Source organism: Candoia aspera, chromosome 3, assembly GCF_035149785.1.
Source record: "Candoia aspera isolate rCanAsp1 chromosome 3, rCanAsp1.hap2, whole genome shotgun sequence".
In the NCBI taxonomy this organism is placed as follows: Eukaryota; Metazoa; Chordata; class Lepidosauria; order Squamata; family Boidae; genus Candoia; species Candoia aspera.
In genome coordinates this window covers 66,421,040-66,444,109 of record NC_086155.1, presented here as the reverse complement: position 1 = coordinate 66,444,109, position 23,070 = coordinate 66,421,040, and the positions used below count along the sequence as shown (strand labels likewise).

At 36.4% G+C, this 23,070-nt stretch overlaps 1 protein-coding gene across 2 annotated transcripts in view; it reads left to right on the top strand.

Annotated features, from left to right (window-relative positions):
- DAB1 (DAB adaptor protein 1) overlaps window positions 1–23,070 on the top strand; it is a 269,541-nt gene that overhangs the window by 232,960 nt on the left and 13,511 nt on the right. For both annotated transcript variants that reach the window (XM_063298018.1, XM_063298017.1), the window contains 5 exons: window positions 10,185–10,241; window positions 16,071–16,133; window positions 16,729–16,837; window positions 20,533–21,081; window positions 22,296–22,423. In XM_063298018.1, coding sequence (XP_063154088.1) covers window positions 10,185–10,241; window positions 16,071–16,133; window positions 16,729–16,837; window positions 20,533–21,081; window positions 22,296–22,423 — 906 coding nt within the window. The remainder of the gene's footprint in view (window positions 1–10,184; window positions 10,242–16,070; window positions 16,134–16,728; window positions 16,838–20,532; window positions 21,082–22,295; window positions 22,424–23,070) is intronic.

The following is a 23,070-nucleotide window of genomic DNA, read 5'->3' as shown; positions in this document are numbered from 1 at the left end:
CCTTGGTTCACAATGCTTAGCCTGAGGATACATTTTACCACCTCACAAGCCTGATAATTGATTCTCATTATTGTTACCATATATAAATCTTCAGTACAGCAAGGATACATAAATGTTTAGATTTCTCAAAGTGCCTAAAGGGAATTAGACCAAGAAAAGTGGTATAAAGATTTTAGGGTAGTTACTGCTATTGCTTTTAGTATTATTTCCTGGTCTTAGTTCCTACCTTTTAATGAGACTCTGATTTAAAGGTAAACAAATACAACACAGAGGGACTTTAGAATTAATTTGACTACAGATTGTGTTGAGTAGTACAAACCTAAATGGATCAATTCACATTTTGATTATCTGAAGAACTTCCATAGAAACAAGTCAGCAAATGAGCTGCAATGTTAATCACTTCTTGAATAGCTTGTAACTTGTGGATATTAATCTGATCACCTATTTATAAATACATTTACTCACCTTTCAGAAATAATCGTAGTTAGCTGACCTAGTCTGGATGTTCAGCTGCTTGTGATGAATGTCTCAAGCATAAGTGAGAGATTGTAATTAAAAATAAGAAAGAAGCACTCCATGAAACAAAGTTTGCAGTAGTGAAATCTTTACTCAGTAATGCAGTACTTATAAGCATGCAGTGCTATAATTCTTCTGCACTTCGTCAGCTAGTGGTTAAATACATATGTCTAGATTCTGCTAAGAACAATACATATGTCTTGATTCTGCTAAGAACAGATACGAACTTTTAACTTATATGGCATGAGCTATGAACAGTGTAGTATTTGTATTTTTAAAAAAAACTACAGCGCAACTAGTCAGCCAGATATAAAGCTAGTCAATGAGCAGATGTGAAGGAAAGGAATTTGTGAAGAGAAAGAAGACGATGAAAAAAATCAGTGAGATGCTTTTAAATACACAGGCAGTTCTGTTATTAAGTGGACCTTGAAGAAGCAGGACAGAAAGAGTATTCATGCTTTTTAACTTCGGTTTTGGGGAAAACTCCTGAGAATGTCACGAACAGCCAAGGAAACAAACAAATGTATCACTGAACAAATCAACCCAGAGTTCTCACTCAAGGCACAAATGACCAGGCTCGTATCAACATACTTGTGTGAAGACCTAGGCCTTTGGTGAAGTCTGTAGATCTGTGAAAGGTGGAAAGGAAGAGAAGAGGAAAACCAGCAGCAAGATGGATCAACTCAGTTACAACAGCAATGGGTGCACCATTGGAAAACCTGAAGGACAGGTTTTCCTAGGAACAGATCATCATGGTGAAAATCTATATGGTTACTAAGAGTCGACACTGACTTGATGGCACATAATCAATCAATCAATCAATCAGCCTTCCTTTCCTCATGTCTCTGTAACATAAGAATCCTGGTGAATCAGGCCAACAGTCCATCTAGTCCAGCATTGTGTGTTGTGTAATGACAAACCAGATTCATTCAGGAAACTAACAAGCAGCCTCTCCTCTTTCACTATTGTTCCTTGGGAGCTAGTACTGCCTGCCATGATTCAGGAAGTAGTCGGAGCTATCAAAACCATTAATAGTTCTCTCATACAAGAATTTCTCTATGGCCTTTTTAACACCATTAATTGTTGGGCATCATTTAATGACAACAAATGTTGCTGTTAAACTATGAATTGTATAAAGAAATATTTGCTGTTAGCAATCTTTAATTGTCCTGTTTTTAGTTTCAGTGAATTATCCTAATGTTAATACCTTGAAGAGGAACAACAACAACAAAAAAACAGATTTATTCACATTTCTGTACCAAGCATGATATTTGGGTTCTCTGACATGTTTTTCCTGTGCTTTCTTTGTTATATTTCTATCTGAACTTTCCTCTGGGAACTCAAGGAAGCTTATGTTGTGATATCCTTTATTTTATCTTCGTAACGATCTTGTGAGTTTGACTGGGCTGAGGGAATAACTGGTCCATAATCAACAAGTGAGCTTCCATGGCTATAAGTGGACTTGAACCTGGTTTTCCCCAGTCTTAGACCCTTAACCCAATCATCACATTTGTTCTCTCAGTATCATGTCTGGTTGTCTGTAAAGCTTCTAAATTCATTTCTTGTTATCATTCTTCGTCTTATTTGGCAAGCGAAAACAGGAATTTCCCCTTTTTTAAAAAATTCTCAATTGTTTGTTTGTTTTTAAGACTGTGACACCTTTTCTAACATAAGGTATAGATAAGTTGACAGTGGGTATAGTGTGAAGAATAAGCCAAGTTTGATGCAGTCTACTATGTAATAGCAAACCCTTGTTTATTACAGTAGTTAATGAACCTATTTTTATTTGCTCATAGAAATGAAAATTACATTCAGGTACTTTGAGTGTATCCCATTCTAGGTAACAATAGCTTTCTTAAGAGTGTGGCACTGTATATTCCTATGTACTGTATGTACTCACATTTTAATATAATCGGCAGTCCTATTACTAGACTGGTGAAGGAGGTTTTCAAACAAAGCATGCAATTCAGTATTGAAAATCCAGTAGAGTTAAGAAACAGTTTGTTCTCATCTTCCAGAGTTTGCATTTCTGAAATACGTCAGTTTTAAAAAGGTTTTTTAATAATGCATTATTGAGTAGAGAGACAAAGCAATTAACTACTTTATTGCATTTTTGAATTGGTGTCTCCATCCATTAGATCAAGACAGATTTTTTTAATGATTTGCTCAAATGTTTCCTGTTGCAAAGGTCTTAAGTATTAAAAACTTAATTAATTGCTTAATACATATTCTGCAGCTCGGAGGCAGCATATAGACCATTATATGCAAAAAATTATAAATAGCTTCCAAATTGTGAACTAAACAACACTAATCTGTAGGACATGTTATATAATTAATAGCACTTTAACTCATTCCACTGAACAATAAGAACACTGGGAAATAAAGCATATAAACTATATGAGAGCCAATTTGGTATAGTGGTTAAAAGGCACCAGGCTAGAGACCAGGAGTCTGTGAGTTCTAGTCCCACCTTAGACATGAAGCCAGCTAGGACCAATCACACACACTCAACCCTAGGAATAAGACAGTGGCAAACCACTTCTGAAAGTCTTGCTAAGGAAACTGTAGGAACTAGGCCAGGCAGTCACTAGGAGACATAAAGGCACTCGCAGACACTTATCCAAAAGTACATAAAATACTTTAAGCAGTCCCTATTTAAATAATACCTATAGCAAACTTGCAGCAGTAAAATCTTAGTTTAACTATAAAAAGAGAGGAAAGTCCTTCAGAACATTGTATAATTAATTGAAAAATGAAGTTCTTCTAGCCTTGAACTTTTTTTAGAAACCAAAACCATGCACTGTCCATTATGTTGCCCTCCTGTTCATTTCCAAGCCATTGATAGTAGAAAAGACCATGAGTTCCTTCAGAAACAATGACTCTTCTAGAATGTCCAGAGCTTTGCATAAGCTATTCAAAGCTTCAGATAATACATTCCTGACAAACACACATACACACTTCCTAAATGGCCAACCGAGCTAAAATCATTCCTGAAATTAAGAATGAAAATTGCCCAAGAAATTGAATGCTCATTTCCATATGGAATTTTGTGAAGAAATATTTCCTGTTACCAGTTTTGAATTGCCCTATACTGTATATAGTTTCACTGAATGATCTTAATTCTAACTACGAGAGAGAGAGAGAGCGAGAGAGAGCGAGCTTTCTGGCTATTCCCATTTTCTAATCTATGCATGATTTTTGAGATCTCTTTCATGTTCCTTACCAACCTTTGCTCCAAGCTAAAAAGTCTCAGATGCTGTAATATTTCCTTGCATGGCAGTAGTGCTAGCCCAGTAATCATTTTAGTGGTCCTTATTTGCACTTTTTCCAGGTCTATAATATGCTTTTTGAGTGGTGATGATGAATAGAACTGTACACTGTATTCCATGAGTTGTCTCACCACTACATTAGCTATTTTCAAGTATTTGGGAACAAATGCCCATGTTAAAGAGAAGTTCCATATTTTAAGATAACAGCAGTGTATTGGTATTGTGCTTATCAGGTTCAGACTGATAATTCAGTTTGAAGAATATTCAGTGGCATCATCCCTTCGAATCTAATCCTTAAAACAGTTTAAAGTGTTGAATGAAGATGGGGCTTTGAATCATTTCAGATAGATTCAGGAGTGATTTGGGGTTTCAGTGACCTCTCTGTAGATCATGACTCTCAAACATCGTTACAGTTTTCCTTCAGCATATGGACAGTGGGCTTTCTAATATACTGTATTTATGAGTAGCCAACCAGTGAATTTTATTACTACGGCAAATCCTGCCTATCGGGGTGGTTAAATCATACACTCATAGAGTTGTAAAAGTAACACAGAAGTCTTCCAGTCCAACTCTCAATGCAGAATCCACTAGAGTATCTCTAACAGATAACCATCCAGCCTGTGTCTGAAGATCTCTTGTGATAGAGTTTCTTGGGGGACTGCTGCATAAAATACCAACTACTTATTTTTATCATAAAATATTATATATACAGTAGTGATAACATACATACCTCAGGCTTTTTAAAAAAAATGTTTTACAAGTATCATTCCCAGAATAGGCTAAACTTGCTAGTAAGCCCTAAACCTAGCCCATTCTGCCAAAAAATATAATACAATACAGTAAAAATGAAGTAGCTAAAGCATTTATATTCTTCCCACTATAAGGAAGACTGTTTTATCAAATCTCAAATTGGTTTGAATCAAATCTTTCTGTACATTCAAATCTCATATTCAAATCAGAACTTGCCAAATCCAGTAATCAAATTTAAATTGGGTCTTAGCTAATTAATACACCCTAGTATCCATCATTAGTAGCCCATTGAGGATTCTCATTTCTTTTGAAAATGTAACATTACTGCTGTTTTGTAGTGGTAGTTTTTGGTCTTTTACTGTTTTAATGACTCCACCAGAGATTCCCCCCCCCCCAAAATAGAATGTCTGTATTTTAATAAAGAAAATTGTATATATTTATATTTTTTTTAAATACAAAGATGTCCTCAACATTTTAGCATGACACACAAAGTCCAGGACAAAGATACTTTGGATACAACATGTAATATCTACCCACCGAGACACAAATACAACTAGTAGCACAAATAAAAAATTACAATCTATTTCTGATATGCTGATACAGGAAGGTTCAAAGTTTGTTGCCAGGGATTCTCTTTCAGGCAGTTGTAACTTGGTCATGTATTCTGTACTGACTTAATTATAAGATGCGTTTGTATATATTTTTATCTTTGTGAGACAGATTGCCAAGCAATTAAAAATGATCCTAAAGAACCTATAGAAGGATTGTGCAATCACATATCTTCTCATTCTCCTCATTGTTTCATGGAGGGTACTGGGAGTAGGATTATTTACTTTAATTGGCAAAATCTTTTCTATTGAAATGTCGAAGTATAGACAGACAGAGAGGGGCAAATATTTGCCCCCAGTTAGAGCAATGTGGCCCTGTGAAATCTCAGCTGAAGACATTTCCATGGTCTAATAGACACTAATGGTTCACCCTTAGGAAGTGTCTCCTCAGCAGCAAGTGATGCAGAACAAGAACTGATGGAAGATGCTGCCCAAGGGCTACATGATAATTGGACACTTGGGACCTGCAGTAACATACTAGGCAACTGTTTTCTGGGAGGTCTCGCCATTGCACAGTCCTGCCGTTGCTAATGCTCTGTTGAATGCTGCACTCATGTTCCTCCCTAGTTAGGCTGTTCTGCTTCCCAGGACATCTTCAAAATAGCAATCAGTGTTGTTTCACTGACAGAGGTGAGGATGCCCTGTGAGACAGCATGGCAGCATGAAGAATTGGGGCAAAATATGAAGTGCTGTTCAAAACAGAAGAAATAAAATAAAAATAAATTCTATTTATTTTAGCAGAGCTTAATTTTAGATTTGATGAATGACCATGATTTAAATGAAAGTAATTAATGTCTCTTTGGTTTCCTGTTTCTTTCAAAACTGGTACAATTTTTGTCTTTGCATAGCCCTTCCTTAAAGTTAGTCCATTAATTGCACTGATGTGTTATTCTTTATACTTCATTATTATGAGTATAAATCAATAGGAAAATGTTTGAAAAAAGATTTTATAATATAAGGGGGGGAAGTTGTGCACCCTCTCTTGACGCCATCCCTGAATCTGAGTTTTGAATGCTTGAGCCTCCCTCTATCAGTTTGGGGCGCATTCAGCTATGTATAGCCACCCCAGACCAAGCTGGAAAAACTGTGGAAACCCTCAGTGTCTTGAGGTTGTTAGGCTGTTAAGTCACTTAGGTGAAATGGGTGGCTATACAAATTGAATAAATGAATAGATAATAAGCTCAGCAATCATACCAAGACAAAGTCAGCAACCATCTGGTAACATCAGTCTTCGTATTTACTCTAGATGGGGTCATTAAGAAGGTGGTTCATTACTTGGAAGTTCTCCTGGATTCACAGGTCCTGTTTAAGCAGAAGGTGAAGCCACGATCAGGTGATTTTGGCCTAGCTTCATCTAGTCTGCCAGTTACAATCCTATCTCACCCAGGATGCTCTGGTGAATGTAATACTCACCCTAATTATACCACGCAGCTAGACTACTGTATCATACACTACATGGGGCTGCCTTTAGAAAGGACTTGGAAGCTGCAACTGCTACAGAAAATGGTGGTCAGATTATTGGCAGGACAATCTTGCCAATGGAGAATAATACCTATTTTATGCTTGCTGCACTGGTTCCAGGTGCATTTCAAAGTGCTGGTCGTGACCTTTAAAGCCCTAGACAGTGAGGTACTAGGATACATCAGGCAGTATCTTGCCAAAACTGAATTTGTCTATATAATCCAAACATGTAGAAAGGGCCTGCTGTGTGTCATCTGTTCTCAACCCCCATGAGGTATATGTACAGTGACCCTATTTTCTAAGAAAAAATAAAGGACAAACCTGAAAAAGGGACAAATCTGAGAGATTAAAAAAAAGTTTATAACTTTGCTTTATGAAGGAAAATGGAAGAGCAAAACAAAGAAAATAAATAAATCTGAAGGACAGCTTTCTGAAATAAAGGACTGCCTTTATAATAAAGGATGTATGGTCACTATAGATATATGTCCCATATATCTATAGTGACCATATATCCTTTATTTGTTGGTTTGTTAGATTTATATCCCATCTTTATTTTGTGCAACTTGTGGCAGTATACATAATGCTCCCTCCCCTTATTTTCCTCAGAACAACAACCTTGCAAGGTGGGTTTGTAGCCCCTATGCAATTGAACACACTTATCCTAGAGTTGTGGTTGGTTCCATCCCTCTGAATTTCACAAGGATGCAAAAACTGCTTTCCAGTGCACAATTGGCCTAAGTTGATTGTGGGTACCATCACAGGAATGTCTGTAATCTTAGGATGATATGTGAGTTTTTGATTTTATACTGCTTCAGTTATTTTATTTTTGCTTTCCTTTGAACTACTCAAGTCTTGCAGCATTGGGGGAGTCTATAAATACTGTAAAGAGTGTAAATAAATAAAATGCCATCAGTCTGTTGGTGACACAAGGCTGTAGGTTTCCTATGTATCTCATCCAAACTGAAGCAGTTTTATGCCAGCTTTTTTACAATTTTTACCTTCCACTTTTTTACAATTTTTTACAATTTTACAATTTCAAGTTCTTTTTCTATCCCAATTCAAGGTGTTAATGTATAAAGCCCTCCTTGACTTGGGCCTACAATTTCTAAAATAATGCCTTACTCCATAAATACCTACCTGTTCACTTAAGTCATCTTCAAAGGCCCAGATGTGTAAGAATTGGCTATCCAGAAGCAGTCCTTATTTATCTGTTAGATTTTTGTTCTACTTTCCACCAGGAGCTCAAGGTAGCTTATGTGGGGATCTCCCTTGATTTTATCCCCACAACAACAATCCTGCAAGTTTTTTTTTTTTTCTTTCTAATTGTATGGCATAGCAGTTCAGTGTTCATGCTGCTTTTTCTTGCTGGGAAATCCTTGTGAGCTCCAGCAGCCAGATGTGTAGACTATTTAGCTGTGACAAGTCACATTGCCTGGGGTGCACCACAAGGAGGCTAATCTACACTGCACTGAGTTGGGCTGAGTGAGGGGGACTGGCCCAAGGTCAGCCAGCCGGCTTTCATGCCTAAAACGGGACTAGAACTCTCAGTCTCCTGGTTTCTAGCCCAACGCCTTAACCACTAGACCAAACTGGCTCTCTATCCTGCAAGGTAAGATTGGCTGAGAGGGAATAGCTGGCCCAAGGTGACATAGCAGATTTGGACAAGGGTGGTCCTGGACCACAGTAACCCCAATCCTACTCCATCATCTTAACCACTATACCACATTAGTTTTCCAGTAGTAGCTCCCCACTCAGGAATAACTCCTCCAAAGAGAGTACTAAATTTATCATATTTTTGGTGCAATGAAAATACTTTTTTTGTTATATCATGCATATTATTGATTAGTATCCTAATTTTTCATTTGTATGCTGCATGAAAGTTTTTAACTGCAGTAAAATCTTGATTGTCCAAATTTAGCAGACTTCAGATGCAACAAACAACAATTAGTTCAAATTGAATACCTAAAGAATGTCTGTTCTTTCTGAAGCAGTCCAGACAATTGACATAATTGACATAACGTTATTTGAATAATGAATGTACTTGTTCTTTTTACATTGTGAGTATCATTTGTGTGATGAAGCAAATGATATAAATTGATACAGATGGCCTAAAAGCCTCAATTACATAACTGTGTAAATGATATAAATTGATGACATATATTGATGCAAATAATGTCAATTCGGATTTAACAGACATTCAGAATTAACTGGCATTCCTTCCCCAAAATGTTCTGTTTTAATTTGATTAAACCTTTGGCTTAAGGTTTTACTATACTCTAGCTTTTGCTTTTATCATTTACTATTCTGAATTTTAATTACAATTATTGTGTATTTTAATTTCTATTCAGAGTGTTGATATTCTGATTAAAACTCAGTTTTGAAAGGTAGCCTACAATAGTTAAAAATAAAAGAAGGAAGCATATAGATTTTGCTGAATAATTGAATTAAATTGTATTTTTCAAAAAACAAATTTCGTATCATACTGATATCACTGAATTAGAATGATTTAGGAAAATATTTCATGTAATAAATCAGCTCAGTATACCCAGGCTCAACATGTGATACCTTTAAGGAGAAATCCAGATAGCAATGGCTACATTCACTTTAGAAGAGTAGGAAAATACAGTATGTATGTCTATATGTATTTAAGCAATTGAGCTATGTATTTATGCCCAGTTGTTCAGCTCTTCCCTGTTAAATTCAGAAGAGCTACTTAAAGACATTACATAGCAACTTCAGTGTTGGCATTTCTGTAATAATGAATTGTGATTACTATGTAATTCTGACCTACCAGATCAGCTAGGATGGATGGATATATTGCATAATCAAGCGGTCATGATAGGAGGAATATGTATGAAATATGTACGAAAGAAATATGTATGAAAGGAGCCGTATGGAGGGTGGAATGCATTTCTCTGAACTTGCCAGAAAGGCATCATGGAAACACTATTAATAACATCAGATGAGCTCACTGTAACTTCTCCACAGGATGTTATTTTTCTCACACATCCTCTTATCTTTTGAGGAAAAAAGTAAAGGATACATATGAAAAACACAAGTAGTGTGAGCATAAAATGGTATATAGAGAACATGGCCAGTTTTATCCCTTCTCAACTTTCTTATACAATAAACCACTTACTCCCATACATTCACAGGAAGAGATTGAGAACTGTACCTACTTACCTACTTACTTAGTTACTTTATTTAGTCATTGTGTTTCTATCCCATCTTTTCTCTGAAAACACAAGGTGGCATAAATAGAGGTCATCTTAAATTATATCCACAGAAGAACTCTGGATGCATTCTGAATTCTAATATACACCTGTGTTCATGCCCCATTTTCAGTTCATTGCATTGGCACCAAAATAACCTGTATGTACTGTATGTATGTATGTAAGTATGCATATTCAATCTAATTAAATTACCATTAACATGAGTAAAAGCATCTTACTCAGAACTATGGAATGGCTTTTCTCAGATGTTAAATCAATAATTGCTCAGCTCATCAGTGCTGTGTCCAGTAGTATGTACCATTTTTCATCAATCATCCATTTTCATTTTCATCAATCATCCATTACAGCTGGAGAATGGAAACCTGTTGTTGGACATAGATGAAAATCTTGGTAGAGTCACTCAGGTAAGCTAATTCTATGAACAGATTGTGAAAGCAATTGTTTATAGATTTTTCGGTGGTCTAAATACTACTTAATGTAATATTTATTTATTTATTTACTATCCCACCTTTATTATTTTTATAAACAACTCAAGGCAGCGAACATACCTAATACTCCTTCCTCCTCCTCTTTTCCCCACAACAACAACCCTGTGAGGTGGGTTGGGCTGAGAGAGAGTGACTGGCTTAAGGTCACCCAGCCGACTTTCATGCCTAAGGTGTGAATTTTAAGTTTTTTATGTTACGTCAAAGCACATCAGGAAATATGGGTAGGGAACTAACAGGATTCATTGTGAAAGATCATTGAGTTACAATTTATAGAATGTAATTTTAGTACAGTGTAATGCGACCTATGGATTATCTATATGGTCAATTCTTAATGACCTGGTGAAATAGATTTAAAAGGAATTCTAGGCCACCAAGAATTTCATTTAGATTTGAATTCTGACCTTTTGTCATGGAACAATGCTCTTATTTGGTCATTGGCCCATAATAAAGGTATATGTGTCTAAGTAATAAAATATTGGATTATAGCCTATGATGGGGAAACATCAAAATGCCTGCAACTGCTATCTTTTTTTGGCAAAATGAAAGAAAATAATAGAGAAGGTAGACCATTTAGAGGATATTAATTAAACTTTCAGTCAGATAGCTTCAAGGGTTGGATGCAATACAATTTTAAAATGTTTCCCCTGCATTTCTTTTAAGACACGTACAACAACCTGCAAATTGTCCAGCAAAATTCATAGAGAAGTTGTGTTGAAACAATAAAAGTCTCATAGTCCAACTTTTTAAAATAAAATTTAAAAATTGTTTAAAATGTAAGCTCTTTTACAAACTTGTTGGCTGGCTCAGTGGCAGAGTTAATGAAAATAATACACTATGTGCTTATATAGAAACTTAAAAAAAAAGTCTGAGAAATGTTAGTGTATTGTCATTATTCAGTATATAATTCATTGTCCTGTAAAAAAATGTTATGCAGAATAGTCTAAGAAGATTCCAAGTGTACCCCAGACCAAGACATGTAGACTGACCTACTCAGGACAAGACAAAATAGAGGCAGACAAGTAGCAGAAATAAAACATGAATAATTATTATGATTATGATTAATGGGAAGGCAATAAGGCAACAGAGGGGAACTGAAAAAAGCTACAGACTAGACACAAAGATGAGAAGGATCTATGCCTCAAGTCAGAGAGATGGATAGTGAATTAAAGACAAATAAGAAGGTATCATGTAAAACAAAAATAAACAAACAAAAAGGATCACACAACAAAAAAGCAAATCAGATTTTAAAAGTCCAGCTAAATAAATATCTTCCCCTGTCCCTCTCCTTCTCAGTGATCCCACCTAAATTGAGGGATTGTGTGAGTACCAATTGAGTGAGATTGTGAGAGTAGCACTTCTATATTTGGGACAGTGATTACATTCATTGATCAGGTACTTTCATTAACATCATCCCTTTCTCCAGCTTAGTTTATATATGAAAGGGAATCTGCAAGCTTTCTCTACAAAGCTATAAAGTCTGCGAATCTCTAAGACTTTCAATCTTTCCAGAGCTATTCAAAGGGACTTTTTCTTTTTTAAAAAATTACACTTTCATCTATTTGAAGATTCAGTTCAAAGGGGTATTTTGGTCTTTGAATTAAGTTTACATAGTCATATTTTATATAGTATTAATAAGGTATCCTTGCCTTTAAATGCAACCTGTATATGCCATTCTTCAAATATTAATGGTCTTAAATGATTAGATTTAGTGCATGAAGGAATTATTGAACTTGGCTTATGTTAAACCAGGTTGGAAGTTGTGACCAATTTGTTTTCAAAATACTATATGTTCAACAGTAGCAGAGTAACCATCCATAATTCTCTAATTCTGTAAATTCTCTATCTTCCTATTTGTTGTAAGATAAAGGTAAAGATTCCCATTTAGTCATCTCTAATGACACACTAGGGGCAGTGCTCATCTACATTTCCATGGCCGAAGAGCCAGCATTGTCTAAGGACACATCCACGGTCATGTGGCCAGCATGACAATCACAGAAACGCTGTTACCTTCCCACTGAAGCGGTACCTATTTATCTACTTGCATTTGCATGCTTTCGAATTGCTAGGTTGGCAAGAGCTGGGGCGAGTGCGGGAGCTCACTCCACCGCACGGCACTCAGGTCTCGAACTGCCAAACTTGCAACCTTCCAGTCGACAAGCCTGGCGTCTTAACCACTGAGCCACCACACACACACACACACACACCCATTTGTTGTACTGAAAAAAAAATCCTCATGCCTAAAAAGAGGATGATCAAGTAATGGGCAAAGAAGTAAACACAATGTGTATTTCTAAAATATATAAATTCATTGTTCTATCTATATGGAACTTAGGATGTTTACTGACTGATGCTTTAAACTTTTAATACATAGACTGTAAATGTTAGCATATTCAACTACATTGACAAATTTTGGACTAGAAAACCTATGCAAAACAGGGAAATGTTTATATTAATTATATTTTATTATAGATTCATATTCAGAAAGGTCCAAGATCTAAAATATGTCCATGCTTATGGATAGTTACAAGGGCAGTGAAAGATCCGAAAGTAAAGTTGTCCAGATGTGAATAGTTGAAAGCAGGAGTGGGCAATCTGATGCCCTTCTCTTTCAGTACTTAACAGTCTCAGCCAACGTGGCCAATAGGAACTTGTGTGAGTTGTAGCCCACAAACAGCTGTAGTGTACCAAGTTGTCTATTCCTGGTTAGAGAAAGCACCTGTTATCAAATATTTAAAATGCAGCAATGTGCTTCAAGGAAGGAATTTCTGCTCATAATTCCTGCATGCAACATATCCCCTGTGATCACTTCCCAACACAAATAGGGGCTAACTGCTGGGCTTATTAGTTTGACTAGGATCACATATAATATTGTCTTATGAACAAATGATGTTTATATGACTGTCCAGTTCTCATTATTGCAGAAAGCACTTTGATATGCAATTATCATAGGAATAGTTTCTATTAAATTAAGTTCAGATGGAAGCAGGCAATCTTTTAATTTACTTCAAATAAAATATGTACTTGCCGAGAAAATTATTAGCTTCTAAACAGACCATGTATTTATATTGTCAAGTTAATTTTCTTCAGTTTCATTATTCGCACACTAATGCAACTCCTCAACTAGTTCATCAGTTTGTCATATCATGATGTTTTCTTTACATCATTCCCTAAATGTCTAATAATTCACTGTGCAGTTACAATGATAATATAAACAGATGTGCTACATTTACAAATTTAACTGAAGGCTGAGTTTGCTAAGCACTATCATTCAGAACTAGAGAAACATATAACAAATTTCACCTTGCCAAATATGCTTGCCTTTACAAATCATTATGTTCTTATAATAGTGAGGATTATCTGAGTTTCAATTTCAGACATAACATTGCACAACCGGTTCTTTACCACCGAAGCCACAATTTTTTTATAATAACCTACTTGTAACCTGATTGTAAGATGTATGCCTGTACATGATGTTTTTATTCTTCTTAGAATAAAAATTTAATTAACTAAAGCACTGCTTTATCAAAGCACTCTTGAATTCTAAAAGCTGAAGAAGTATCTTCCTGTAACAATTGGGAAATAAATGCCTCTGCCACATCCTTCTAAGGATTAGGGTTTTTCTGCCTTCTTGCTACACAGGAAATGCAACCTATAAAATGAGTGGCATCTTATTAAATGAAGCATTTCATAACACGAAGGATCATCCTCATCTATCCTATCTGGTATTTATATAAGGAAGGACTAGTTGTATTTTCAATTTCTGTGTGGAAAAGCAAGTAACTGTCCCTTCAATTTCAGAAAATACTGGCATTCTTCTGGATGCAGAGAAACGGGCTGCAACTCAACTCTAGCTAGGTGGAGCCGTTGTGGGTTTTTGCCCCCTCCCGGGTTCAGGGGAGTTGACATCTTTGACTCTGGATGGGGTGATGCTTCCCCAGAGAGATCTGGAGGACAATTTGGGGGTCCTTCTGGACTGAGCAGATGGCAGTCGTGGCCGAGGAGGGCTTTGCACAAATTTATCTTATGTGCCAATTGTGCCCATTTCTGGAGAAGGAGGCCTTGCTCACAATCATACATACCTTAGTCACCTCCTATTTGGATTACTGCAATGCGCTCTACATGGGGCTGCCCTTGAAGACTACCTGGAAACTGCAACTGGTCCAGAACGAAGCAGCACATGGAGTTTTGGGTGCCCTGCAGTTCACCTGAGTTACACCACTTTTGCATGAGCTGCACTGGTTCCCAATTGCTTTCTGGGTGTAATTCAATGTGCTGGTTATCACCTTTAAAGCTCTACATGACACAGGGCCAGGTTAGTTGTGGGACCACCTCTGTCTGAGGGTATCTGCCTGCCCTACTAGGTTAGATAGGATGGGCACACTCCAGATCCCCTCCCTTAAATGTTGTCACTGATGCAACTTTGGAGGCATGCCTCCTCAGTGGCCACCACAGCCCTGAAATCTGAGGGATCCCCACTCTTTTAGCTTTCTGGAAGGCTGTGAAGATCTGGCTCTTCCCCCAAGCATTGAGCTAGGATGGGGGTTGAGCTGGGAGGTTGTTTGGTCTGGTGGCTGGGGGGAAGGGTATTTTTGTTTTTGTCTTTGGATTGTTGTGAGCCACCTGGAATCATTATGTGAGATAGGCAGCCATATATGTTATGTAAATAAATAAATACATTTTGTTTGGTTCCTTAAAAAATGCTACAGAAAGGATCTAATTGATTTTTTTCCTCTGAAGCCCTTTATTTGCATTACCTTAGGCTCAAACAGTTAGCATCCTTTCCCTGAAAAGTATGCATAAGAAAACAAATAGCTTCAAACTTGAAAGCCACAAGAACAGAGAAAATGTTTTTTTTTAACGTAATAGTTACTTTGCACATTTTGGCCAATGAAAAGATATGAATTATGTTTTAAAGCTATATTTGGTTTTTGGGTAATTAATTAAGATGAAAAGTCCTGTGAACATGGCAATTAAGAGGATGGTACATATTAAGCATTATAACTGTCATTTCCTTTCATATCTTTGGTTGGTATTGTTTCAAAAGCCTTGTTTCTGAGGTTCAATCCAGTGTTCCTCAGTCCAATTATACAGTATATATATATTACTGTTTTCATATTTCTTCTGGACATGAGGTAAAAAACCATTTTTATTTACACTGATTTCAAATTGTTTTATTGGAATTGGACAGAAGGCAGTCTGTGTTTACTGTTGGTTTTGTTTACTTGTTTGCTTATTTACTTTGTCATATTTATACACCAATTTTCAGTGGCTCAAAATGGGAAAAAAACAATATTTTGATAATGGAATGAACTGTTTCAAACAATAAAAAAATAAAATAAACCAGTACAGAGGATTGGCAGAAATCACTGCATAAGTGATGGTGTAAAGCTTCACAAGGATGTCCTTCACCACAGGCTGGTTTCTCTGTTAAATTCAGTTAAATATGGAAATCAAATTGGAGATTTGATATTCTTTTCATTCCTGCTCTGGGAGAATAATCCCTTCCCCTGTGAAAAATGAACAAACAAATAATATAATTTCTATGAAGAAAAGATACAAAAAATTAAAATGTAAAAATGTTATCTACCTTTTTTTAGAGTGTCCCTCTAGGTACCCAAAAGCTGGCAAACAGTACCCAAATAATTTACTTTACAATAGATAATGTTGATAAGTTGAACTTGCTTTCCATCTTCAGTGGATAAGAAAAATATGACTGATTCTTTCTCATTTTGAAATTATTTACAGGCTGTTCCCCAACTAGAGTTGTTTGGGGATATGTCCACGCCTCCTGATATAACCTCTCCCCCTGTAAGTATTGCTCTTAAAAGTCTGGATAGTTTTTTGCTTGCCAATGTCAACATCTTTATAATATCAATGTATAATGCATGTTGATATTCATGAGAAACTATGAGCCACTACTAAAGACAGAATTTCAAAAAGGGTTACAGTCATGTTATCCAGTTTGAATTTCTTCCTCTATAACATTGTTAATTATCTTACTTTTAAAATCCTAATTGCTTATGCTGATCCCCTGTGAAGTTACTAAAATTATACACCTTAGACTTTTATGAAGAAACAGGTGCTGAAAGAATTTGCATATATTTTAAAAGTTGAAAAAGAGCCCTTTCAATTTTGCCAAATATCTACAAATTACATGAGAATTTGGTGATATCATTTCTCACCCTGTTTCTAATTATAGGTAGTTTTTCTTTGTTGCTCGCTCACATGTACCCCTTCTCTACTATTACTCCCACCCATCATCCACTATTGGCTTTTCCCTTTCATGCACTAGCTCTTTTAATTAGGGAAAGGATGTGGAGCTAGTTCTTGGCAGTGAAAGCAGCAAATGAAATGTGACCAGTGAATGCTTAATAAGGCATTTTAATTTTTCCTTATTTTACAGACCCCTGCAACTCCAGGTGATGCCTTTATCCCATCTTCATCCCAGTCACTTCCTGCTGGTACAGAGGTATTTAGTTCTGTACCTTACAGCCCTGCTGCTGTACCCTCAGGTGAGTCATTTACATCAAGCTATTAAACTGAAAACCTGAAGCTCAATCTGGCACCAAGGGATGTTACTGTGTTACACATCAAAACATTCAAAGCCCTAGACAATAGACCTTGTATGATTTGTAATTGTAGTAATTAGGTACTGATTCATACCTGCTTGCTCATATATCATTATCTGTAACATATGAGCCATTGCAGACCTAACACGACAGATAGAACGTTCATCTCATTTCCGCCAAATTATTTTTCAATTATTTTTATTTTACAAATTTTGGGAAGCCCTTGAGAATTCGATTTCACAATCAAAGTAATAAATCAAATCACTCCTAATCATTAGAAGGCTGGTTGATCCTTAAGATCATTTTTTTTTTCTTTTGATTTATCTGGAACGTCAGTAGCAATCAAAGATGAAAACCATTGTTCAGTATTTTTCAGCATCCAAAATGCAGATTTTGTTAATATTGTGCCCCACTTTTGAAGCTCAAAAATGTTTACAGATGTTATGTTTGCTTGCTCCTGCTATGAACTGTTAAACAGTTGCCATTGACCTATTCCTCAGTAAAGATACAATTTCATACTTATGCATAAGATGTCAGAGAAATTGACGAAGAAACCACACTGAGTTGGAAATGTAACTCTAGTTCATTTTATTCTTTCTACGTACACAGAATCTTGCCAGACTAAAGGCTCCTTAACTGAGCTAAAGGGAAAAATACTCTTGGGAATCTAGGGCAGTGCTAGTCTAATTTTCTTCCTCGCCCCCCCCCCCCCACATTCTCCAAACTATGCAAATTATGGGAATATTTATCTGCTTGGAATGCACTCTCTACTCCCTCCTCTCCGAGCTCCATCACATCACCCCCCTCTTCAGGGACAGATTCCATACATAAGCTATGCATATCTAAGGCTGTACATAGCCCATAATCAGAAAGCAAAATTCTGAAACACTCGTATGCGAAAACATTTGAATTATTTGGATTTTAGCAATTACTAATTATAAAATAGTCAAAAGCAGGGATTTTACAAATACAGTCTGAGTGTCTATGATACTATGAGTATCTATGACTTAAGTACTTAGACTATTATTTATTTATTTATCTATTTATCTATCTATCATATTTATTCACCACCCATCTCGTATAATGACAACTCTGGGTGGTTGTTATAATCCAGGATGCTTGGCTGTAGTCCATCTTAATCTGGATGATTTTGAATCACTTGCTGTTTTTCAACTAGACCTACTTTATAAGGTTGCTTGGAGGTAAAAAGGTGGGACTATTTATCTGAAAAGAAGACAACCCTGACAATCTCTACCAAATGAAGATTAGACCAAAAAAGGTTATAAACACATAGAAATTATGTACTACAACAGTCTAAAACATACCTTCAAATCAGCCATGAATTGCTTACAGAAAATAAAAATAAAAGGTTTTAGAATGACATTCATAATCCTCAAACTTGAGTATTACTGAAAATATATGTGTAGTACATATAAGAAGACCTAAGAATATCTCTGAGCCAGAAGGGTTTGGCAAGGAAGAAAATTCCAATCACAAGAATAGAAAGACTCTTATTTGGCTACAGAAAAATTTGGAAAACCTTACGTATGTCTGCCAAACCAGGTGTTGCAAAGTATTGACTTAAAGGATGTCCAAACTTCTATACCTGCCTAGTCACTGTTTTCTTATTTTAATCTGTAAACAGCTGTACATAAATAGTAAATATGCATTCAGATTTGCAGCAGGATGACTTTTGTACCTAGTAGAGGTGTTAGATGACCTTGATTTTATACTGATGTTAGTTATTGGTTCTGTTCATTTTTCTGTGCTTCACACAGAATAGAAGCAGGTGGTAGCTATGTCATCATCATCATCATCATCATCATCAAATAATAACTTGGTTTTTATTCATCAAAGAATAACTTGGTACAAAGAATAAAAAGAAAGAATCACATATTTGACTGATATTCTTTGGATATTTGAGTTCCAGCCAGGAACCTGGGAAATACCCAAGTAATGTTTTAAGATATAACATGTGCCCAGCAAGGTGGGTTTTTCTATAAATCAAAAGTTGATATTGATGATGATGACGACAATGATTCAAACATTTGGAAGTATTATAATCATTGCACTCAAGTCTCCCACAATCATGAACAGAGAAATTTGGTTGGTTTTAAACTGACAGCAATGTTAATTAACTGCAGTTATAAATGCTCACGTGGGTGATACTGTGGCCTCTCAGTCCTATCCTACCAAGGCAATCTGAGATAGTCAATCTCAAACTTCTTATGGCTTAAGCTTTGAACAAACTCCCATGTCTTTGTGACCCAGAGTAATATCAATTTTAGCAAATTTTATCCCATAACAAACAATATTAAAGTTCAGGGATCCTGGAAGTATAGCACTAACTGTCTTTTCTAGCTTCACAGGTGCAGCAGTTGGGTCTAAGGAAGTCCCCTTGCCTTCAACAAGTGGCTTGATTCACTAAATTGTTATTGTCTTTTTTTTTTAATGTAAATAACACTGCACCTACATTTGTTCTACTCACATTGTTAATAGTTACCTTAGCTAAGCTCTTCTCTGCCCATTATAGGAGAAAAACAAAAAAGCCTTAGGCCCTGGGCATCTATAGATCTTTCAGAAGAAATATTATATATTGTAACAAACTGTTGATGTTTTCATTCTGTACTCATTAGCACTTGGGTGTCAAAATAAACATGACTGAGGACACTTTGTTGCATCTTGCTTGCAATGAGAGGTCAAAAGCAAAGTCCCATCCATTCCACAGCAAGTTGGTGGGTGAGGAATGCAATTCCATTTGGTATGGAAACTGGCATATGTGCACAATACACACACTTTGGAAAATTATGATTCTGTCATATCATTATCACTATCTCTGTCTGAAAAACATTTTCTGCTTGCAGCTTGTATGAATATATGTCTGGATATTTAGTTGTCATTTTTCCAAACAGGAATAAGGAGCTAGTTTCTGGTATAAATCAGGACCAACTGCATAAGTCTTTTCAGACGGTCTTTTCAGTATCAAAATTATTCCTTAGGTGGTGGAATAATGTTAAAAATAAAAGAGGAAATAAACAAGCTTGGTTGTTAAGAAAACAAATGGGCTAAGAACAACTTGGAAAAGCCTTTTTTCCCCAGGTTATGAACTATTATGAATATGCAACAGGTAAAGGAATATTGTCAGTTAACCAACTTACTAAAAATAAAAGAGTAAAGCAAATTTATGAGCTGCTTACAATTGAACATCAAGGTACAAACACTACAAGCACAGTACAGGTTGCTATGATCTGTGCCAGGCTGGAAAATTCAGTTCGGGAGTGGTGAGTATCTCAAGTACTCTGGAACAAAGGAACTCTGATCAAGTAGATTGTCAAGAAAAAACATAATTAGGGTCATTCTTGTCTTGCTGTTATGTGCAGGGATATAGTCTTGTTAAGGCCAATGTAAATTTTGTAGTAGTCTAGTCATAACTTCTCAACTTGATCCTTCTCCTTATAATTTTGGCCATCTGTCCAGTAACATTTAAAAAGTTTTGGTTATATAATCAGTGAAGCAAATGAAGTCACTGATTCCTCATTTGTATACCTGGTCAATCTGTGTTTTGTTTTTTTCTGCCCTGTTTTTGCCATTCCTGTTCTGCAGTTGTCCTCACTGCCCACTCTCTTTTCCTTCCAAAGGTTATGTTGCAATGGGAGCTGTCCTGCCTTCCTTCTGGGGACAGCAACCACTTGTTCAACAACAACTGGCCATGGGTGCTCAGCCTCCAGTTGCTCAGGTGATGCAAGGAGGACAGTCAATTGCATGGGGACAGCCTGGGATATTTCCTCCCACCCAGCAACCATGGCCATCTGTAGCTGGTCAGTTTCAGCCTGCTGCCTTCATGCCAACACAAACTGTTTTGCCTTTACAAGCAGCCATGTTCCAAGGTACCATTGTTCCCACTGCTACTGTTCCACCCTCAAGTGATTCCACTAGAGCAAGTCCACAGACAGATAGCCCAAGGCAGCAAGCAGGAAAAGAAATGTTTAAAGATTTCCAGATGGCTCAGGCACCTCCAGTACCATCACGAAAACCAGATCAGCCTTCCCTCAGTTGTACCTCAGAGGCCTTCTCCAGTTACTTTAACAAAGTTGGAATGGCACAGGATGCAGATGATTGTGATGACTTTGATATCTCTCAGTTAAATCTGACTCCTGTGACTTCTACAACACCATCAACAAATTCTCGTGAGTACCTCAGTATTTTCCCTCTAGCCTTGTTTCTCTTTTCTGAGTCATCTGCATGTGTTTGAAAGTGGGAAAACATGAATTTCCAATAACTCCATCAGATTTATGGAACTCTGAACACACTGCTTTAATGAATTTCCTTTTGAATAACAGGGTAATGCTACCTTAAATAGGCATAAGAATTAGAGCTAGATTTGTATCCACTACTGATTCAATACATTTTTTTTCCCAATAGTAACTGTACTTGATGCACTGGTAACTTGCTGGTTTTGAATTTCCAGCCTTACTGGAATTTGGAATCTCCAGCCTTACTTGATTATAGTGATAGCATTATTGCAAAAACATTTTGTGTGAATCACGAAGAATTGTATGTACAGTATGTAAGAATTCTTGTATGAAGAATTGCAGGTGAGAGAATTTTCCTTCATGGATGTGGATATCCTAGATTGAACGGCTGGTTAAATTTTTTTATTTTATTTATTTATTTATTTATTTATCAATCATATTTTATCACCACCCATCTCCCCCATGTGGGGGACCCTGGGCGGTTAATATTTTTGATATAAAAATAAATAAGTTTGCAGGCTAATGATCATACTGTGCTGTATGTACTTGGAATGTCTGTTTTGCAACAGTTGCCTATCAAGATAGCCAATGCATTGTTGCTGATTTTGGATTTGATTTCTTTCACAATATAGTTATGGAGGTATTGCAGCTGGTATCAGCAACAATAGCAGTAGTTTTTAGTGTAGAAAACTGTAAATATCACGGTAATATGTATTATTCTTTCTAAAGATGTTAGAATCAAAGTGGGAGTGCAGCAACCTAGTTTGCTTTTTTCCCTCCTGATTATATCAGTCCTTTATCCATGTGCTTTTCATTTGAAGGATAAAAGATTTATGAGTACAATACAATACAATAAATACAATACAATAAAAAGATTTATGAGTAAAGTAACATTTTAAATCCTATTGTTTTAAAAATCTTGTTGCATTCTCAAAGCGAGTGGTCCCTAAGCACTTTATTAAGGAGAATCTTAACTTTTAATCAAGCCCGCTTGTCATACCTACATATCTTTCATCACACAATGTCTCCAAGTTCACAGGCCACCCGATTTTTCCTACAACAGTTCAAAAGGTTACTAAATGGTATTTAGAATTCACAGATCTCTTTCTTGATATTTATTTGTTTGTCTGATTGGTTGGTTTTGTTAGCCCCAACTCCTGCTCCTAGACAGAGTTCTCCATCTAAATCCTCAGCATCTCATACCAGTGACGCTGCTGCAGATGACCTCTTTGAAGAGGGCTTTGAAAGTCCAAGCAAAAGTGAAGAACAAGAAGCAGTAAGTAGCACAGCTCCCGTTTATTAATATATTAATTCATTTATTTTGGCAGAACTGTTAGCACAATTCTTAAATTTGTGCTTTTAAAGTTTTAAGAGAAATATACACAAGTAGTTAAATTTAGAGAAATCATTTAGCCCTCCCCCTTCTTTTCCCTGTCCTTCTCACTGCCACTCAAAGTTCTTTCAGTATTCTCTTGATTATTCACAACTAATAGCACTTGCAGAGTATGGTGTGCCAGTCTTCTCACCTCAGTTTTACACCTTCCTTAACAGCCCTGATGTGTACTAATATGACAGAGTGGTATGCACACTACAGAACAGTTAAAACTGAAGGCTGTACACAATAGCTTGACTTTTACAGCAACAAAGATGTCAGCTTATGCAGTCTACTGGAGTGTTTCTACTTATTATATGTTTGTACTAAACTGGACTTTCTTGGCCCATTGGTCTAAAACTACCTTTTCTTGCTACCTCTTAAAAGAGAGAGGATTCAGCAAGAACAGAAAGAGTGTGATATGCAAGGATATAGAGTCCCTTTTAATTTAGGGTTCCTAGCTGATAAAGACATGGATATGGGAGCAGAAGAAGCATAGGCAACTTAAGAAGAGTGCAAGCAGGACCCTTCCACTTAAAAGTATGGCCATA